The sequence below is a fragment of the Cavia porcellus genome, unplaced genomic scaffold, assembly GCF_034190915.1.
Source record: "Cavia porcellus strain 051 isolate PalLab524CR breed Dunkin Hartley unplaced genomic scaffold, mCavPor4.1 scaffold_8, whole genome shotgun sequence".
Classification (NCBI taxonomy): Eukaryota; Metazoa; Chordata; class Mammalia; order Rodentia; family Caviidae; genus Cavia; species Cavia porcellus.
This window is the reverse complement of record NW_026947491.1, coordinates 65,162,242-65,181,591: the sequence shown is the minus strand read 5'-3', so window position 1 is coordinate 65,181,591 and position 19,350 is coordinate 65,162,242. Positions and strand designations below refer to the sequence as shown.

The 19,350-nt window shown below is 36.0% G+C and overlaps 1 protein-coding gene across 1 annotated transcript in view; it reads right to left on the bottom strand.

Annotated features, from left to right (window-relative positions):
* Nucleotides 1-19,350, bottom strand: part of Trhde (thyrotropin releasing hormone degrading enzyme) — a 373,678-nt gene that overhangs the window by 158,269 nt on the left and 196,059 nt on the right. The window contains exons 4-5 of the mRNA XM_063255150.1: nucleotides 15,450-15,604; nucleotides 12,578-12,691 (exon numbers count right to left, since the gene is read on the bottom strand). Coding sequence (XP_063111220.1) covers nucleotides 12,578-12,691; nucleotides 15,450-15,604 — 269 coding nt within the window. The remainder of the gene's footprint in view (nucleotides 1-12,577; nucleotides 12,692-15,449; nucleotides 15,605-19,350) is intronic.

Sequence of the window (19,350 nt, the reverse complement as noted above, 5' to 3'; positions counted from 1 at the left end):
CTGCTGAGCTATACCCTCCCCCCGGCAGCCCTGGAAACAATTTTAAACCTTAAAAATAATACCATGTACTTAAGTACCAAATACTAACAATAATAATGGCAACAACATGGCAGCACAGGTATTTCAAACCTGCTTTGAAGATAAAGCAAAAAGAGGAAGCAGTTATTAAGTGGCAAAGAGTCAAATATATAATCCATGGGATGAAAAAAGGAATTAACCTTCGTTCTAGGAAATAATAAAAATAATACAATAAAACTAAACTGGCAAAATAGAGCTGTGAGGCTTTGAGAGCATTCGATGTTTTATTCTCTTCAGAGAAATTTGCAAAAACTGGACATTCAATAAAAGCTCGTTAGTGAAAAATGAACAAATCCATACAGATAATCTGTGAAAATAGTGGTCATTTTGAGACTAAGAAGTACCAATATGCTGCTTAGCAAATGGGAAGCCAAATTATTTATAGGCCTATTGAGTGATATCAGGATAACCTGTCATCTCTCAAAGTCAAAGGTTTTAAAAAATGCTTCTTGTAGTCTTGAGAGTAGGGCAACTAACTTTGTTTAGAGAGGTTTTTAGGTTTTAATCTGTCACAAAAAGTGTGATCATGTTTCAAGTACTTCACATTGAACCAGCCATGTGGATAGTTAGGAATACAATGTAATTAATGTCAAATTTTGCTCTTAAAAGGTGATTGATCTATACATGTCTTTCATCAGACAACTCAGGAAACAAAATATCATACCACCAACTACTCCAACCAAAAGAAAATATTTACTTTTCAGAGTAGAAAACTATCATCCAAAAAAAATGCTGTAAATTTTACAGAGAACAACAGCACTCCAATCAGAATTTACCTGAGCAGAAAGATACCTGGCATCTAAACAAATGAAATGTCCTCTGTGACTAAATCAGTCCGAGAAGATATTGGAGTATGTGCTTGAGCTGTGTACTGTTTAAAACTGTTTAACACTGGTTATCATACAGTGGCAGAGCTTTTGCTAATAAGCATGATGTCATGTACTCTAGCCTCAAAACTACAAGGAGAAAGGAAAAGAGAAGAAGGTGAAAGAGATAAATGTCCTTATTACTCCAGGATTTAGTCAATCTTCTCAGACTGTGTCTAAAATTCATTTCAAATGAAAAAAAAAAAATATATATATATAGAGAGAGAGGGAGGGAGAATATGAAGAAGCTGGGGAAATTTATGGCTTTGTGGTTTTGCTGCTCTACAAATCAAGCAACTGTTAACAGGGGCATGACCAGTCAACTAAGAGTCAAAAGTGAAAAAGAAAATAAATGTATTCATACTGCACCAAAATAATTTAAGATAAAATGTAATGTACATAAGAAACCGATATACAGCAGTTTCATTGTAATATTACCATGAAATGTATTCTACAGAGACTAGCACAATCAATGGCGCATTTTGGATGTTTGTTAAATCTGTGAATTTAAGTAGGATGAATGAAATGAGTAAAACGTATGAATGAATAGAAAGGGAAGGAGTCCCACCAGTACAGCAAACTAATTTATGTAAAACTATTGAGCTAGTGTACTATTAACAGCACTTAAGAACACTGCCACTCAGCTATAAATAAAACCTAAAGATGAAAAAATAAAATTATTAAAGATATTAATTGGGCATAGGTGTCCTTGAAGACGGTTGGTGGAGGAATTTCCACATATCTTCATTTTCAAGGACAAATGTGACACAAACTGATAAAAATAAGACTAATCACTATAATTTATTTCAATTGAATTAAGATATAAAAGCTAAAGAAATATAAATTTTCAAGATGGTTTCCCTTAATATGTTAATGGTGAATTAATAAAGGTTGTTCAGCTCAAAGTCAAAACATAGTCTACCAAAAATCTTTGGTATTCATGACTGAGAAGAGCTTCTGGCAGAATAATATAGTCAATGTGATATTCTTTCAGCTCTTTTAAAAAAGACAAGAGAGATGTACATCCCAAGATATCCAACGAAATGTCTTAGCCCCATACCCCAGTGAGCAGATACATGTAAAGTGTTTAGGGGTGCACAGTGCTTCATAGGTTTTTATTATTAAAACTGTTACAAGAGCAACTGAGGCAATAGTTTCATTAATCTATTTTTTTTTCTTTTTTAAAAGAGCAAGTTATTTTAGGTATTTACATTTGACCACTTTAAATCACTACTTTTACTTTTCATGTTCTTGTCTATTAACATCAGGGCATTCAAACTAATCTTGATAAAAAGAGGGGGGATCTTATAAAGTGTTACAGACTGAGATGGTCACTCCTTGCTTAGAAATAAGTTGTACTATAATGTTTTCTTAAAGGATAATTGTCTGGGTAAAGATAATTACTAATTAGAAAACTAACAACCTTTTTCTTAGTTCTATTCTAACAGAAATTTGGTTATGTTCATATTAGAGGCTTTATGAACTAATTATTCTTTGAATAGAAAAACAATATCAGATGTTGGACAATTCATGTATTATAGGAGCAATTCATGTATTATATGAAGACAATATTTTTAATAGGGATAGTAAAAGTGATTGAAAAATAGTAGTATAATTTTCTCTGGCAAATATCATATATTTAGGAACAGTGATGCCTCAAGAATATTTAATCAGTTTGGTATAAGTTTCTGGCATGTCAAACTTAATTTTTCAGTAATATTTGACAACTTTTTAGAAAAGCTACAATATTCTGCTTACAAACTTCCCTTACCTGAAGAGATATATGTAAACTAATTTTCTCTGCACTATTTCTAGACATGAGAAAGGATGGCCTTGCATTATTGTTAAGCTGCAGGTTCACTATAAGTTGTCTTCTTAAAGAATGTCTAATCCTATAAATTAATCAGTTAGTTTTGAAATCCTAAAGAAATGCAGAATGACCTTGACACCATTCAAATCTGAACACAGAAGAAATACACTATTCCACATGGAATGCTCATTTATCTTTTATCTGTAGACTTAAAGTATAAAAAAAAGTGAAATAATGTCTTTCTGATCAAAATGACTTCACTTTTTTAAAAATCACCTTTTAAAAATACATATGAAATTTTCAATTTATAGCTTTGTTTTAAATTCTAAAAATCCATACAAGATAAACTGAGAGTGAATGCAACTGAGAAAAACCTCTCAGGCACTTACCTGAACAGATTATGTGAAGATATAAGAATACTAATGAATTATTCTTTTTTCTTTGCTTTCTAAAAATATCATACCTAGCCAAAACGATTCTTTCAAAATGAGACTTAACATCACTTGATAACATTGAAGCTCTTCAACAGTTTCCATTTTCCAAACAACTGTGAAGCCACCTTGATTTTTATTTGAAAAGTACACGTGAAAGAAAAGTGTGAATATATTAAACATTCATCATCTATAGCATTAAACTAAAAAATATAGCTGTGCTACAATGCTGTAAGTCAGTTAATATACTTAAACAGTTAAATGACTGTCCAGCTTTACTCATTCTTGGTAACAGATGTCTTAACGTGGTTACTAACAAAAGAAGATAATATATAAAAAGAATGGAGCTATTCCTAAAATGAGGGAAGATGTAAACACAATCTGTTATTTTATTTAGCCACATTGAAAGCCATTGAAACATGTTAATATAACAGATGCAGCTCCCATTGTAAAGTTGTTTCTTGCTAGGAAATTCTTAATATTTTTTCACTCACTATTCTTTAAAATCCAAGGCTCAGGCCTGCTTAACACTAACGTTTTCATATTATCCTAATTTGTGTTCTCTGAAGAGTGTGAGCATAATCCTCACTGTAAAGAGTATTAGGATGCATCCTAATGCATCCTCTTCCTCCCCTTACTCTGAGTGCAGATATAACACTGGAGAACGTTTCCTCCAAAGGCATTAGCTGCTGTCCGCATTGTAGCTCTCTGTCCATTTTATATTTTCTTTATCTTTGTTATAGTCCCATTACTGCCCATGCCAAAAACTGTTCCGTCCACTGATCCTGTAGAAATAAACCACCCTTTCTCCCAGAATAGGAGCTGCAGGGCTCCAGTTCCTCCCCAATGGGAAAACACCTTTTCTCCTCTAAAAACAAAGTGTTTTCCGTAGGAAAAAAAAAATGCGTGCAGAGCAAGGAAAAGAGGAAAGAAATCACAGTCAAAGAAGAGGTTTGTTTTGAAGACTGAAGCCCTCAAGAGACCTGGGCAGTCACTCCTGCTCGCCTTCTTCTCTTGCAATGTAAATGTCACTTTCAAGTTACTGAGCAGGATCAAAAAGTCCACAGGCCCTTGGGACTAAGCCTAAGAAGTCTTTCATAATTTTCACATTCAATAGATGAGAGTCACTTGAGAATAAAATATCATAAACCAGTTAAAAACAGTTGGGTTACTTTCTAATTTAATAGTCCTCAAGATTTAGATGTCACATAAGGGCTTTGATTATAATAGACAAATACAACTGGACTAGGAACCAAGAGTATATTATATGTACACATTTATTTAGCACAAAGAATTTACAAGGTGAGATCTAAGTCAATTTGTAATTTCCAAATGTTCTATCTCTAGTCCCATAGGCTTACTGAACAATTATGTTTTGATTTTGTTGAATCACAGGAAATAGCAATACTATATCAAGTACTATTGGAATGTATATTAAATAAGTATAAAGTTGTGTGAGGGCGTTTCCCATTACAGACTTTAAAAATGAATACCTAACCACGTAAACGATTAGCCAAAACCAAATTCTTTTCTTTCTACTTTTCTGATTTCCACCTTTGAATAAATGTTCATTATGATTTAGAATAATCAAGCAATGTAACTTTAAATTTAATGCAGAAAAATTTAGCTCAGAAAGCTCAATATTTCAATATGCTATTTTTTAAAATTTTCTTTAAAAATGAAACAGTTTGAAAATAAGTATGATTTTATTCCAATATCTGTTATAGTCTAACAATTTTTGTTGAAGTACATTATAATACTGTTCTCATGGCAGGAATGAATTTTTACTGTGTTAGTCTTACCTATGATAGAGACAACTGAGAACATCTGTTAAAGTTTAGGCAACCCATTTTAGATAATATTATATTATTATTATTATTATTTATTATAATATTATTATCATATGATTATAAGTATTTAGCATAATGAAGTTTAGTTGCATGGCTCTCCATTAATAGTTATCTTTGTGTCTAGTGTTCTTTTAAAAATCTGGGGAGAATTCCAGTCTGCAGAGTTTATCATCTATAACTTTAAAGCTATTGCTATGGAAGACTCAGTAACATAGTGGTCCCTTTAATAAAAGAATATACACTTATGTTTAACAACTCTCATTATAGACACACTTCCTAACATTGTTATACTCTAAAGACTGGAGGTGGCACCTATATTATATACTATAAACACTATCATGAAAATCTTTACAATATGCTGCATGGAGGTGTGACTTGATCTAGTCAGCATCATACATATAAATAAGTTCTTCACAGCATTATTGCATTAAAATAATTTTCTCATATTAAAATGACTTTATCACTGACCCTTCCCAAAGGAAATGACCAAGAGGTGTTGAAGAATATGTTGTGTTATATGTTGTTAGACTTTCCTTTTTGTTCTTTCTGAGGAAATATAAGAAGACTTAAATAACCACCATCAATAACATACCATGCAATAATCTGTTAATGGTATCTAATAATGTACACCATCTAATAATACTGTCACTAACAGCCAACACTGGTAAAAGCAAAAACACAACTCACCCCATGAAATGTACCTTATACCTGAATTGAGAAAGCTACTTATAATGATCTGGACACCTCTGCCTGTTGAATGATGCATTATCTGCGTCATATGTTCCTACAGAATAGTTTATGTTGCCACTATAGATAAAATTGATTTGGTGAGATTAGACATAGACATAAAGTTCATAGAAATTATTTTATAATCTACATATAACCAATATAAATCTAAGGTGTCAAAACATATTAGTGGGCTGGGAAACACTAGGGCACCTTTACATAAAATCAATGCACCTTCTAATGGAGTACTCGGCTCCCAGCTCCATGATGCTGGCTCATATTTGTAGTTGCTCAAAGGTTTTCAAAGACTTCATGAAAATTATGGGCGTCAGTACAATTGTCTCACTTTTCAAATGATAAGGATGAGTTACAGAGGTGTAATTGCCTCCCTAGGATATGAATTTCTTATTTCCTATCCATTCTCTTTACCTTACTGTTGGCCCAAAGGAGATTTTCACAGGGGAGGTCACAGGTGAAGTAACATAAATGCACGTGTGCAAAGCATCAACAATAACAGCAGGGAGTGTGGAGCAGAGCAAAGAGCCAGAACAAGAGAGACGCTTGTGTCTTTACTGTATGATTTTTATACATTATGTTATATTTATATTTCGTACAGTGTTGTAATCACTGAATGCACGTTTGCCTGTGTTAAGTCAATTATATAACCGCATCCCACTGTGCACCTGCACTACACAAGTGGAGTCTTGTACTCAGGTGTCCTTACATGTCCCTGAGCTTTAAAGCTGTCTCAGTGGTTCCCCACATCCCACCCCTCCAAAAGGGGTGTATAAACGCAACATTTTATGCATAATAGGCACAAGTACGTCCTTGTATTGTGGTTAACAAATCAAGAACCATGTGGTTTTGCAAAACCACTTTCCTTTTGTGAAAACATAAAGAAAGGGGCTGGGGATTTAGCTCAGCGGCATAAGCACCTGCCTTCAAGCAGGCAGTCGTGAGTTCAATCCCTGGTACCGATAAAAATGAAAAAGACAAAAAAAAAAAAAAAAAAAAGACATAAAGAAAATGAAAGGCTGGTATGTAATATTTAAGGTTAGCATCATAGGTTGAGCAAGGGCTTCATCCTGGAGGTCTGGGTCTATAGTCCTTGCGCCTGGTCAGATGCTATTCCTAGCAGTCAATTATTGCAATGCCGGGTCAAGGTATCTGATAAGTCATTTCCTGGCAAGAGGAGGGGCTTATTTCCTGCACCATAATACCTTATGAGGTCAGCTTTATGGCTACACTCGCTAGCATATCACAAAGGACAGTTCCCTGTCACTCCTGAGCTGCACCAGCCAGCAGCCAGAGTGTCATCCCCTAAAGACAGCCCAACTGTCTGTGCACACATGTAGGGGGCCTGTTTCATACATCACAAGTAGCCATGCTGGCTGCAATTCTGTCCATTGGCTTGACCGTCTGTTTCAGTTCCAAACAAGAATACCATCATACTGGGCTGTAAAGCAACTGCTGTCTATTGTGAGACTGGGTCACACTAGAACCATCAGTATACCAGGTGACAGCCAGAGGTCCCTCTTTTTCTATTGCATAAGGACTAGTGTATGTTTTGCCCATCCCCCTGAACAGATTCTTGGGCTATGTACATCAAAAGTCCAAAAACTATTGCCAGTTTGGTTCCAACAGGATAGTCAAGAAAGAGGCCTGCTGTTGGATGTATGTCCCTCAACACGTGAGGGTGGGGGCATGCACCACACCACTCCTGGGTTGGGCTGTTCATGTCCATATCCAGCTCTCTATCTGTCCCAGGTTTTATCACAAGCATGCAAAGCAGTGTACAGCGTTGCTGATTCTCAATCAGGGAATACCAGCTCTGGGCTCCCTTCCATAACTGTGACCAAAACGCAGCAGGGTGCTTTTTTGCCATAGGCACCAGCCAAATCCATCATCATCCACACTGACAGAATAAATGGCAAGTTAGAGTCAATGACCCATGGGGCTTGCCCCATGCAGCAGCCCTCTTTGAGTCCTAAGAAGCAGCTTCCATTGCACCTACCCAGTAAGCAGCTTCTGCGGTGTCTACCCATGTTGTGCTCTTTTTGGTCATCTGGCATAAAGAGCACAGAAGGGTATCTAGCTGTGGCACAACCACCAAAAAACCTAATAAGATCATCTACACCTGAAAATGGTGTATTGTCATAGTTCTGGTCTTACCCAACCATGTAACATCCAAGAATTGACAGAAAAGCCACTTCCCTAGACCTTGTTTTTGTCCACGCCCCACCCCCATGTCAGCAAAGCTTCCTTCAAACTGTGTATGGCAGATTTCAAATCTGCAAGGCAGTCAGAGGTTAACATAATATCATCAACACAAAACAGTGACAAATGTGTGGCTTGACCCAGGGGATAAGATCCTGGGCCACCAGGCCATTTCACAAAGTTAAAGCTATGCAAACAGCCTTGCAGTAACACCTTTAAAATTCATTGCCTGTCCTCCCAGGTGAAGGCAAATTGGTCCTGACTGCCAGCTCGGGGTGAGACTTCACAGTCATGTGCCATGACTCATCTGGCTTCTACATGGGCTATTTGGGAGTTGAAGGGATTACAGACTACAGTTTTTACCATGCAAATTCACAACCCAAATTCTGCCTGTGTGGTCTCCAGGCAAGGATGTCCACCCCCAGTGTGTATTCAGCAACTGGGGAAACATAAACATCGTACAGGTGTGGGGACAAGTGCCCGATACCTAACATCACCTGGGCTTTCCCGGCCGAGATGTACTGACCTCTGTACACTTCTATGTATGCAATAGTTCCTGTAAAACTGTCCATGCTGCCATACATTACCAATGACTCAACTCCAGAATCCAGCAGTGCTAGTACACATTGCACATTCTTTGGGGAACAGTAAATAGTTCCATATGTGGTCTCCAGTCACCTGGGATCCCCAAGACCTGGGTACCTTGGCCTATCTCCTAACTGGGGTAAAAGGAGGCCAGTATCACTTCTTCCTGATTCACCAGGGCTGCTTTGGCCTTCTGGCCCTGGCCCATTAGCTCGTATTGCTGCTCAGGGTGTGACAGCCTCCACGGAGTCAGCAACACATCTGAAGGCTGCCAGTCTAACTTAGCTGCAGCTAGGATGGCAACCAGAAGGTTTATCCTGATCTGTGCCAACCGACCCTCAGGGTTTCACAGCCTGTCCTTTAGGGGGCAGCCACGCTCACACAGGCGCCCCCTTTTTCTCATTTGTCAGTACATGTTTTGCAGATCTCACCTTACCTCAGCACTTTAGTTTCATATCTCTCACCTTGGCCACGGCATCCATAGCATCGTGGATTGGGTGATCTATAAACTGGGCTAAAAGGGCTGCCACTGACCCAAACGTGCCAGCTGGCCTGCTCGCCAGGAACATATCCTTCATGTGTCCCACAGGCATAGCAGCCACATGGGCACTATTTTACCCACCTTTTGTCTTAATTGTCCTGCTGGCTGCAGATCTATGGTTTATAGACAGTGTATGCCGTGTGCGGGGTAGAGCAGGCAGCCCTCCCAGTCTTCTGCCCTAGGATAGGGGTGTCTCTACAATCTGCTCTTTAACAAATAGTTGACCTAGCATGCAAAACCAGAGAGTGAAAAACAGCCAAGCCATCTGTCCCACCATTTCATGGTGAGCGGAAGGAATTTGTTTGTCTGTAGCTTCCAAATTTTGCAAGACATCCCTGGGCTCCAAAAGGACTGTTTCGCAGTCCTCCAGGGCCTTCCAAGCTGCTGAGAAGATGGTTACAGGTAGTCATGGTGAGGCTAGGGTCCCCGGGGAGCTCTCCTTTGCCTTCAGGCACTGCTTTCACAGCCCCCATGGGACCACGCACCTCAATATACTGCTGACTATGCCAGCTGTCAACCCACTTGGGGTGCTCAAGGGAGATTTTCACAGGTGAGGTCCCAAGGTTAAAGAACACACATGTGCAAAAATCAGCAACAACAGCAGACAGCATGGAGCAGATCAGAGAGCAACAGCAAGAGAGTCCTACATCTTTAGTGTGTAATTCTTATAGAAGGCGTTATCTCATATTTACAATCCTGTGCAGCACTGTAACCAGTGCATGCATATTCACCTGTGCTAAGTCAGGTTTACATAACTGTGCCTGTGCAAGACAAGTGAGCTCATGTCCTCAGGTGTCCTAAGATGCCCCTGAGCTTAAACCAATCTGAATCTGAGTCGTTCCCCACACGTACATACTACCAATATCTATAAAACGGCAAACTCAATTAGTTTATTGGGGAAAATATTATCAAAAATATGTTTATGTCTTGTAGTATCCCCAATGTAAAACTGATTACTTCTATGTTAGAAAGTGGCTCTGAAAACACAGCCATCCCTAGACAACCTAACTCTTCACTAACTGTTAAGCAGTTAATATATTCATCTGAATCAAAGCAAGAGCTTCCTAACAATACCGTGTAATTTGGGGCTTCTTTATTGATGTTCCATGGAAAGCAGATTGTCACAGTAATCTCCCTAGCAAATTGAAACTGCATTTCAGAACTTGAGCTCTGGTGTCTAAAAATGATAAAAGCACTGTTTTTGAGATTAGAGGCAAAAGAGGTCAACTTCTTGAATTTCTTTACTCCTGACATGAGCCTGAATTCTGGTTTTTCTATTTTAGGCTCAGGTCTGCTGAAACTCAGGCCATACGCTCATAGATAGGTTTCTGTATGTATCACAGGAGCATGAGCTGCTCCTGACACAGCCACATACTTTCATTTCTCTCACTCTTGCTGATGCTACTATGAAAAACAGTGCTGGCCCAGACTTAGAGTCACTTAATATCCTCTCTTATTTATATAGCTGCATTACACTTAAAATTCTATTTACAAAGAAGATATTAAAGATACATAAAAACTCAATTTGTCTATGGAGTTTCTCAATTTACACTTTGTGAATACAGTAGAAGGTGGTATTCCACAAGTTACAGGAAGCTGTTAGAAAAGCAAAGTAATCAAAGGTCAGAAAGCATTTGTAGTCTTACAACCTGAACATAGACACTACAATAATAGTTGTTTTCCCCTCAGTGTTAATTATCTAATTAATTGTGATGTAATTCATTCTTTCATTTATTAGCTTGACAGGGTGAGTCTTCTGTGTTACTGTAACTGTGTCATCATTAACTTTCATTTCTTAATATTAATAAATACAATTTTATGTCTTAATCATCCCAAGACTTTTAAGCCTCCAGTACATAGTTTGTGTTCTATTAAAAGACAGAAATCTCAATATGTTATTTATATTCTACATTCATTTTTAATATCTTTTGAAAAACTTTCTCTAGAACATAAATTTACAATTTAACTGATGAAATAGTTAGAAATGCGAAAAGAATTCTTCAAAGACAAAAATAAAAGGACACTGAAACTGATGATATATGGTTAGAATATATATATATATATATATATATATATATGGTTAAAAACTCTCAATTAAAATTCTGTTGTATAATTTTGTTGATTGCTTTTAGTCCAAGATGGACTTTTCATAATGATGAATAAAAAAGGATATTACCACAAGTGATGCATGAACTAAAAAAAAAAAAAAAACTTCAATGAGTAACATGTTATTTGTAAGGAGAATATCTTTTAATATTAAGACATAATGAAATTATAAACCAGTAACAATCCACATCATAATGAAAATTTTAAAGTTGCTTCAAAGTCATCTAAAACCCAAAAGATACTTTTGGAAATGTTTCAGTAAAATTAAAATTTTAGGTTTTAAAAATTCACTCTCATTAAATAATACTTCAAATATTGTGTTCACGGTATTAGTGGGTTTTTCAAAGTTTTTAAATGCATTTTAAATTACTTTTAATATCAGCAATTAATTTCAATGCATTCTATGTACACACATACCCAGATAAATGAACCATGTGGCCTTTTCAAAATATGAGGAAAACAGCATGCACATAATTAAATATTTTCACATAGTATTACTGTTGTAAATTCTCCTTTGTGAAATAATTTAACATTGTTTGCTCAGTAAAAATCAATTGAATCTGACGTAGAGAAGTTATATGATGTCTTATAGATGGCTTCATACTTCATTTTGGCTTACAAGCTCTTCAAATTATACTTGGAATGACAACAATAAACTAACAATTATTAATGAGTTAGAACATCAAAAGAAAGCAGTGTAAAAATATATGAAAACATGGAAGCAAGCCAACCATTAATGGAAAAAGGGATAAAGAATATTATATATATAAAACATATGTTATAATATGAAATATTCTTCAGCCTTAAACATAGAGGAAAAATAAATCCTGCCACATATAACAATGTGGGTGAACCTTGAGGACATTATGCTAAATGAAATAAGCAAGATACAGAAAGACCAATATTAATTAATCTCACTCATATGAAGAATCTAATTTAGTTGAATTCATGTAAACAGAGATTATAAAGGTGGTTTCCAGAAGCTGGAAGAGCAGGAAATGTGAACTATTAGACAAGGACCCAGAATTTCAAACACAGAAGATGTGTAAGTCCCAGAGTCCTGCTGTATTGCATAATGCCTATGATCTATAACAATACATTGTATACTTTAAATTTTCAGAGGGTTACACCTAATGTTAACTGATCTTATCACAAAATAATAATAAATAAGATGATGAGAAGGAACTTGTAGAGGTAACAATTATACTTATGAGATAGATTGTGATGAGATTTGGGGTGCAAAATTTGTCAATACTCGTCAAGTTGTACACATTAATACATACAAATTTTTATATGTCAGTGATATCTACATAAAGAAATCTAATATCATTTGAGAGTTCCAAATGATCAGATGAAAGCGTGCTTACCATGTTCCAGCCAGGGTAGAGATAGTCTGTCCCCACAAATTCGAAGTAGTGAGCAAAACCTTCCTTCAGCCACACATCTTCCCACCACACAGGCGTTACAAGGTCACCAAACCACTGCAGTAACAAAATGGATGGGATTCAGATATAATCACTTTATCTAGAACAATTGTATCTAAAATTAAGTGTAAACTATGATTATCATAACTGGGAGTCATTTTGTAATTGATTTTGTGATTTTAAAATGTATCGTGGTAAGACTATTGATTGATTTGACTACCTGTGTGACACTAGTTTTTTACAAATGCATTCAGGGAAGAACAACAGTAAGAAAAGCATCAGGAACACAGTAATAACATTTAATGAGGCAAAGAAAGGACTCAAGATAAAAAAAAATTGATGAGCAATGTCTTCAAATGTCTGAGGCTTATGTGTAAAATAAGGGAAGCTTTGTATTAATTTTTGGTTTGGTTTGGTTTGGTTTTGTGGTCTTAGAACGGACAAACTGAGAATAATGGATGGAAATGTCTGCTGAAATGTAGAAAATCTTCAAACCAACTGAGATGCCCAGTTTGAAAATACTATCTTGAGAGTAACTGGTCACTGCAGATACTAACGCATCAGCTTTCAACAGAGACAGTTCAGAGAAGACTGACCAGTAGGTCCAACTGCGATGTTTTGTGGTCCTCCACATCTGACCCTTCATAATCTATGGCAATGTAAGTTTGGGCCAAAAGATAACTTCATGAAAGATAATACTGAAATTTTAGTTGGTGTATTAATTAAATCATGATTTTAGCCTAGGAAAATATTAAGAAATTCTTTTTATTTTTATTTCATTAAAAAGCTTATATTACATGCCAGAGACTATTTTAAGATTTAAAGATTTGATAATGAATAGCTGATAATGTCGCTTCTCATGCAGGTGATTTATTGTGGAAGTAGAGAAGAGTTGAGGCAGAAAGTAAAAACTACATAAGCAAATGAGCATCATAATTTCATATCTTAAGAGAGTATTAGAGAAGAGGACTGTTATTGGCGTGTTAGAAGCAAAAATACTCTGTTTTCACAGGTAACATTTTGAGCTTAAACTTTTTTTTTTTTTTTGAGCTTAGACTTTAATGGTAAGAAGTCAGCCATGAGAAAGCCTTGGGCAAGAGGATTCCAGGCAGACTTAAGTAACTCACAGTGTGAAAACCCTACACAGGAATCAGGTATTTAAGAAGAAGAAGACCTATCAGTCTGGATTATAGCAAAATAAGAGGAAAGCAGGGTGAAAAAATTCCTGAAAGCCAGACAGATACCAGATCACAAACAGCTTTAAGAGCCACAGTAATGAGTTTAGTGACTGAGTTTTATTTAATATTAATATAGTATTGTTTCTTTGAATATAAGTAAAAAATAGCTCAAAATATGTTGATGAAAATAACATATATTTAACTTTCTTATTTTTTTATTAAAAATGCATGTTTTTTAAACTGCACTGTCTTCAGAATCATCATACAGATAAGATATAGGTGGCATAGAAATGAATGTGGCAATGATTGTAAAAATTATTAGAAGTATTTCTCCTAGCTTCTGGTTGATTCCTTTACAGTAAATAACATGGCACTACTAAGCTATTACACAAAGCACCTTAAATTATAAAACAAATGAAATTCTTTTCTTAACAATGTAACATTATCAATGTGCTTTCATTTCATAAGAACACATCTAACTTGTCATTTACAAGAATTTCAAAAAAAATTTTTAAAAAGAATTTCGAAAAGTATAACTTCTTTGCCTCAAAAAATTGTAAGTTTAAGAGGAAACCACTCTCATTAGCATAGAAGAGGAGCTCCAGTTTCTATCTGTAAAGGATTCCCTATTACTTATGAGGTAAGAAAAACATGTCTGACCTAGGCAGTGTAACAGGTACAATTTACAGGGTCACTACAAAAAGGTGACCTTTAAGTAAATGATCATACAGTTTGGACCAATTCATCTTTAAGTCATTTTCATTAATTAACATTTATTCAACAGTGCTCCATTTTTTATTATTGTTCCTTTAGTTGTTCTAGTGTCCATAAAAGTATTTGGATTTGCAATATATTGAAGTCATACTAGATCACAATAACATTGCTGGTGTTTCAAGTCAAAAACTATCCATAGTTACTAATAACCAGGACAGATACTACTTTTATTAGCAAGAGCATTTACTTTACGTGGGCTTCTTTTTCACTAAACTCAATATTCAGATAAGCATTGCAAAACATTTCTCTGGTACCTTCCACTTGTGAGAAAGTACATAAAACAAAATAAAATTAATTTTATCATGGCTTAGCTACCAAGCTGCCTAATTTACATACGAATTTCTAAACATGCCAAGGAAAAAATTATCAATCATTTGAGAACAAAAAGTCTACAGCTAAGTTAGTGAAAGACTTCTTAAGTGTCTACGTGATGGAACAGGGGGAATAACAAATTGATTTCAGCAAAAGCGAATTTTGACACATACACAAAACTCAGCTACATCTTGCAACAGTGCAATAAATCATTGCTATCACTAGTCTTACAATATATGCACAGTAATAATCACAAGCAAATAAAGCAAAATTGATAAGAAATAGCAACCAGATAGAGGCTCCAAAGGGACAACTGTTAGTTCGCCATCCTAAACTGAATGACAGTTGCTTATTGAAATTGATCTGTACATTCATTTTTGTTTGTGTTGTCATCTGAGAAAAAATGATGCATCTTCCAGAAAAAAGCTACACAGTGCTTCAAATAAAACTTAATAGGGAAGATATTTTAGTTCCTAATTTAGGTATCTGAAATCATTCTACTTTCTCAATAGTTTGTGCATTATACTCATACCTGATCTTTTTTCTCATACCTGGTGACATATCTCATGAACAATGACCATGGTGACATCCAGCAAATAAGAAATAGATGAAACACTGGGATCCAGCAGTATTCTTTGTTCCACAAAAATACTTAGTCCCCAATTCTCCATAGCAGCATATGGATGCTTAGGCACAGCTAAAAGATCTAGAAATAGAATAAAACAGTTCCAAAGACTTTAACAAAGATACTAGATTCTATATTTTTATAACGTACAAAATCTCCAGAAATCCTAACTGAAGGGCAGCATGCTCTTTCATAGAAGTTTCTTTTTTCTAAATTAAACAAACTGCTATTTCTACATGACAGCAGAAATACAGGCTATCACTCTAAATGCTGTTCATATCATTCACTACAGTTCATTTTCAGACCTGGCACTGTAGGTAGCTGGAAGGATCAGTACCATTATTGATGGGCTCATCCTATAAGTTTCAGAATGCAGCAGGACCCCACCAAGGCAAAGGCACTGTGCCTTCTAATTAAAATATGCTCAGCTCTGTGCAAGAAATACTACATTCTTACTTTTACTTCAATATGTTCCAAAAGATTTCGTTTATATTAGTTTAAAAATGTAGTGTCATTGTTCTTATTGCTTAAATTCTAGTGTATTTTTCCAGGTCTGTTTAAACTAACATGTTGCATGACAATTTAGTTTATAAAGAAAGCTGATTGTGATATGACAGAAGAACTGTAGAGGAGACCCAGGGACTTTGGTCTAGCCCTGCCACTATCAGCTACATACATGTCATCAATACATCACTGAATTTCTTGAGACCACAATTCCCTCACCTATAAAATAAGGTTACCAGCCTTATCTCTAAAATGCCTTCCAGTTCAAAAATATATATATCTATGATTAGGGTATTCTAAAATTGGTGCTTACTTTAAAAGGCTGTAAAAGTGTTATCAATTTCTGGTTATGATGACAAAAAGTTCATGCTCTGATGTATTCCCTTTGCTCTTGACACACAGAAATGATAAATAAAATATTAAAACTAAAATCATCTGCAGGCTCAAAAATATATCTCTCCATGGGCCCAAAGTGGTGCAGAAATGCAAAATGGTGATTGCCTGTGAAGTCACAAGCCTGCTGGGTCCTGGCACCAGAAGCAGGAAGTGGCAACTGGGAATTAGCTCCTGCAGCGCCCACAAGCGCCAAGCGGACTAAAGCCAAGGTAACTGGTTGAGGCCAGGGGTTGAGGTAGGGCGTGCCCACTCACAAAAAAAGGATGAAAGTAGCTAGTGTGCTCGTTGCTTCCTGGGAAAGCTAGCAAGTGGAAGGGCACAGATATGAATTCAGGAACATGGTTCCTGTACCTGTTCCCTTAATCATAATGACGTAATGTTCACAGTCTCCAGATAAGAAGTTCTACATCTCAATATAAGCCTGGAATAATTCCCCAGGATATCACAAAGGGACTGTACAAAAATACTTATGGTACCATTGTTTGTGAAAGTGCAGAGGGAAAACTAAATCTCTTTGGGGAAGATTATGGGCAAAGAAACTATGAAAGTGTTGTGTAAAGGAGTACTGTACACCAATCAAAATATGCTATCTTACCACTAAATTCTAATACCACAAATACTAACATGGGCAACCTGAGAAACGTTATATGGAAGAGAGAGGTAAGGAGTAAATGACCCATGCAATATACCACGTAACAAGAAGCAGAATAACAAGAAGGCAGAGAAGTAGGTATATGGAGATTGTGTGTTCACAGACACGTGAACAAACACGGAGAGAGTTTATAGTGACAAAATGCACATAAAAACTCACAAATAGAACACCAATGAAGACTAAACTCATGATCATATTTGCTTCGGAAAGGAAGGATGAGAAAGGGATGGAGGTGGTCACTTCAAAACTAGCAATGGGCACAGGGGTAATGGTTTATTTTTTATTCTCCTATGTATACATTAAATATTTCAAAATAACTGAAAGAATAAAATAACAATCAGTCTCAAAAAAGGTTAATTTTCACTTATCTCTGATCTCAATAAAAACCATATATTAAAATCAAATACTCCTATGTCCCCTGCATTCTCCTCTATTATAATGAAGAACAAAGGCATGACAGCTATAACACGAAGGAAAATTGTAAGAATAAAAAGCTCAATGAGAGGGCAATGAAAATAATTTTGGTGGAGAGATTCTTGCAAAAGATGGTACTTGAATTGGACTTCAAAAGGTAAACAGGATTGCAACAGACAAAAAGAGAGGGCGAAGGGGAGGAGAAAGTAACAAGAACTCAGATTTGCTCTGTACATGTACCAACTCCCCATGAGGAATGTAATTATTATGAGCTACTAACATATACTAATAAAAAAATGTTTAACTTTTAAAAAGAAAGAGATAATGTGTGCATTCATGTATACAACGAATATTTACTGAGCATCTCCCTTGCTTGATGCAGGTATTGCCTTGTTATGCCTTTTGAGATCCTTGCTCCCTGCTCCTGTGGTGCTTAAGCTACACATGGATGTGAATTGGAGGCCAACAGGCAAGTAATACATGAATGAAGAAAGTTAGCAAACAGTAAATGCTACTGAAAAATACATGAGTAAGATAATGGTTGGGTAGTGAGTGGATACAATGAGGTAAATGAAAGATTCTCAGAGATAATGTCAGCCAAGATGTGATTGTTGTAGAAGTCATTTTGCTCAAAGATCTATGTGAGTGAATTCTAACAAGAAGGGGCAACAAAACCTAAAGTGGGCCTAAGACAAGTGTATTGGAAAAACAGAAAGGAGTCTGGTATAGCCAAACCAAATAAAAGGGAGGTTAATACCAACCCACTGGAACAATTTAGAGGTACATAACAGTTAGAAACTCTTCTACTTCCGATTTTAACTTAAAATCTTGACTAAATATGAATACACAACAGAACCACCATGTGTCAATTTTGTCTATTACCAGCAGATGGCGCCAGCAGTAGCAGGCCCAGAGTAATTTACATGCAGGACCAAGTGATTTAATTCTTAGAAACAAAGACTGTTGCAAAGCAGAGGCAGCTAGCTCTGTATTCTGTAGTCCTTCAACAGCCAAGAGAAGCCAGGTTCCCAAAAGCAAGCTAGAAAATCAACCCAAACATTAAAGTTTGGATTGGCTCAAATGGCACAGAGAGAAGACTCCAAACATATGAACCAGATTTAGAGCCCAGGACTTTAAAATGCAAAGAAACGTGCACTTAGGATGCAGTTTTCAGACAGCAAAGGTCTGTCTAGCAGCATAAAATTGTGAACAGTGAGGAAGCAGTTGCAGATTTGTGTCAAAGCTGTCAGACATTGGTGACCCAAGCAAGAAAATGGCTGCATATTAGTATCTGGAGCTATGAAAGCTGGGAAGTCCCATATGGATGACAAAATTATAGACTAGATTAACCAAACAGGAATCTTCAGCAAACTGAGTCAGATTTAGGTAAAGTGATTAAATAACAGAATAAAACACAGGCTGTTTAGTACCCAGGGGCAGCTTCTTAGACACAGACAGGCTGTATCTAAGAGATGGGAAAATATATTTCTGAATTATAGAGAGAGGAAAAGTAAATTTAAATGGCTCAGATTGTGCTATTGTACATATAATAATCATATGAAAATGTTTTGTAGAAATTTGATCAAATAACTGTGGAGTGATATTTTAACATTCCTTCTATGCTGTCACAATTTAAGGAATCTCATATGATAGTTTTATAATTTGAGAACACTGGTATAAAGTATATATCTGCCCAAAGACATCACAAATGTTCACAATAGCTTACTTTCCAATAGTTTAAAACTGAGAATAACCCAAATGACCATCAATAGGCAAATAAGGAAAGTGTGGTACATCCATAAAATAAATTCATCAAAAACAAAGAAATGAGCTGTAAAAACAGACCACAACATAGACAAAC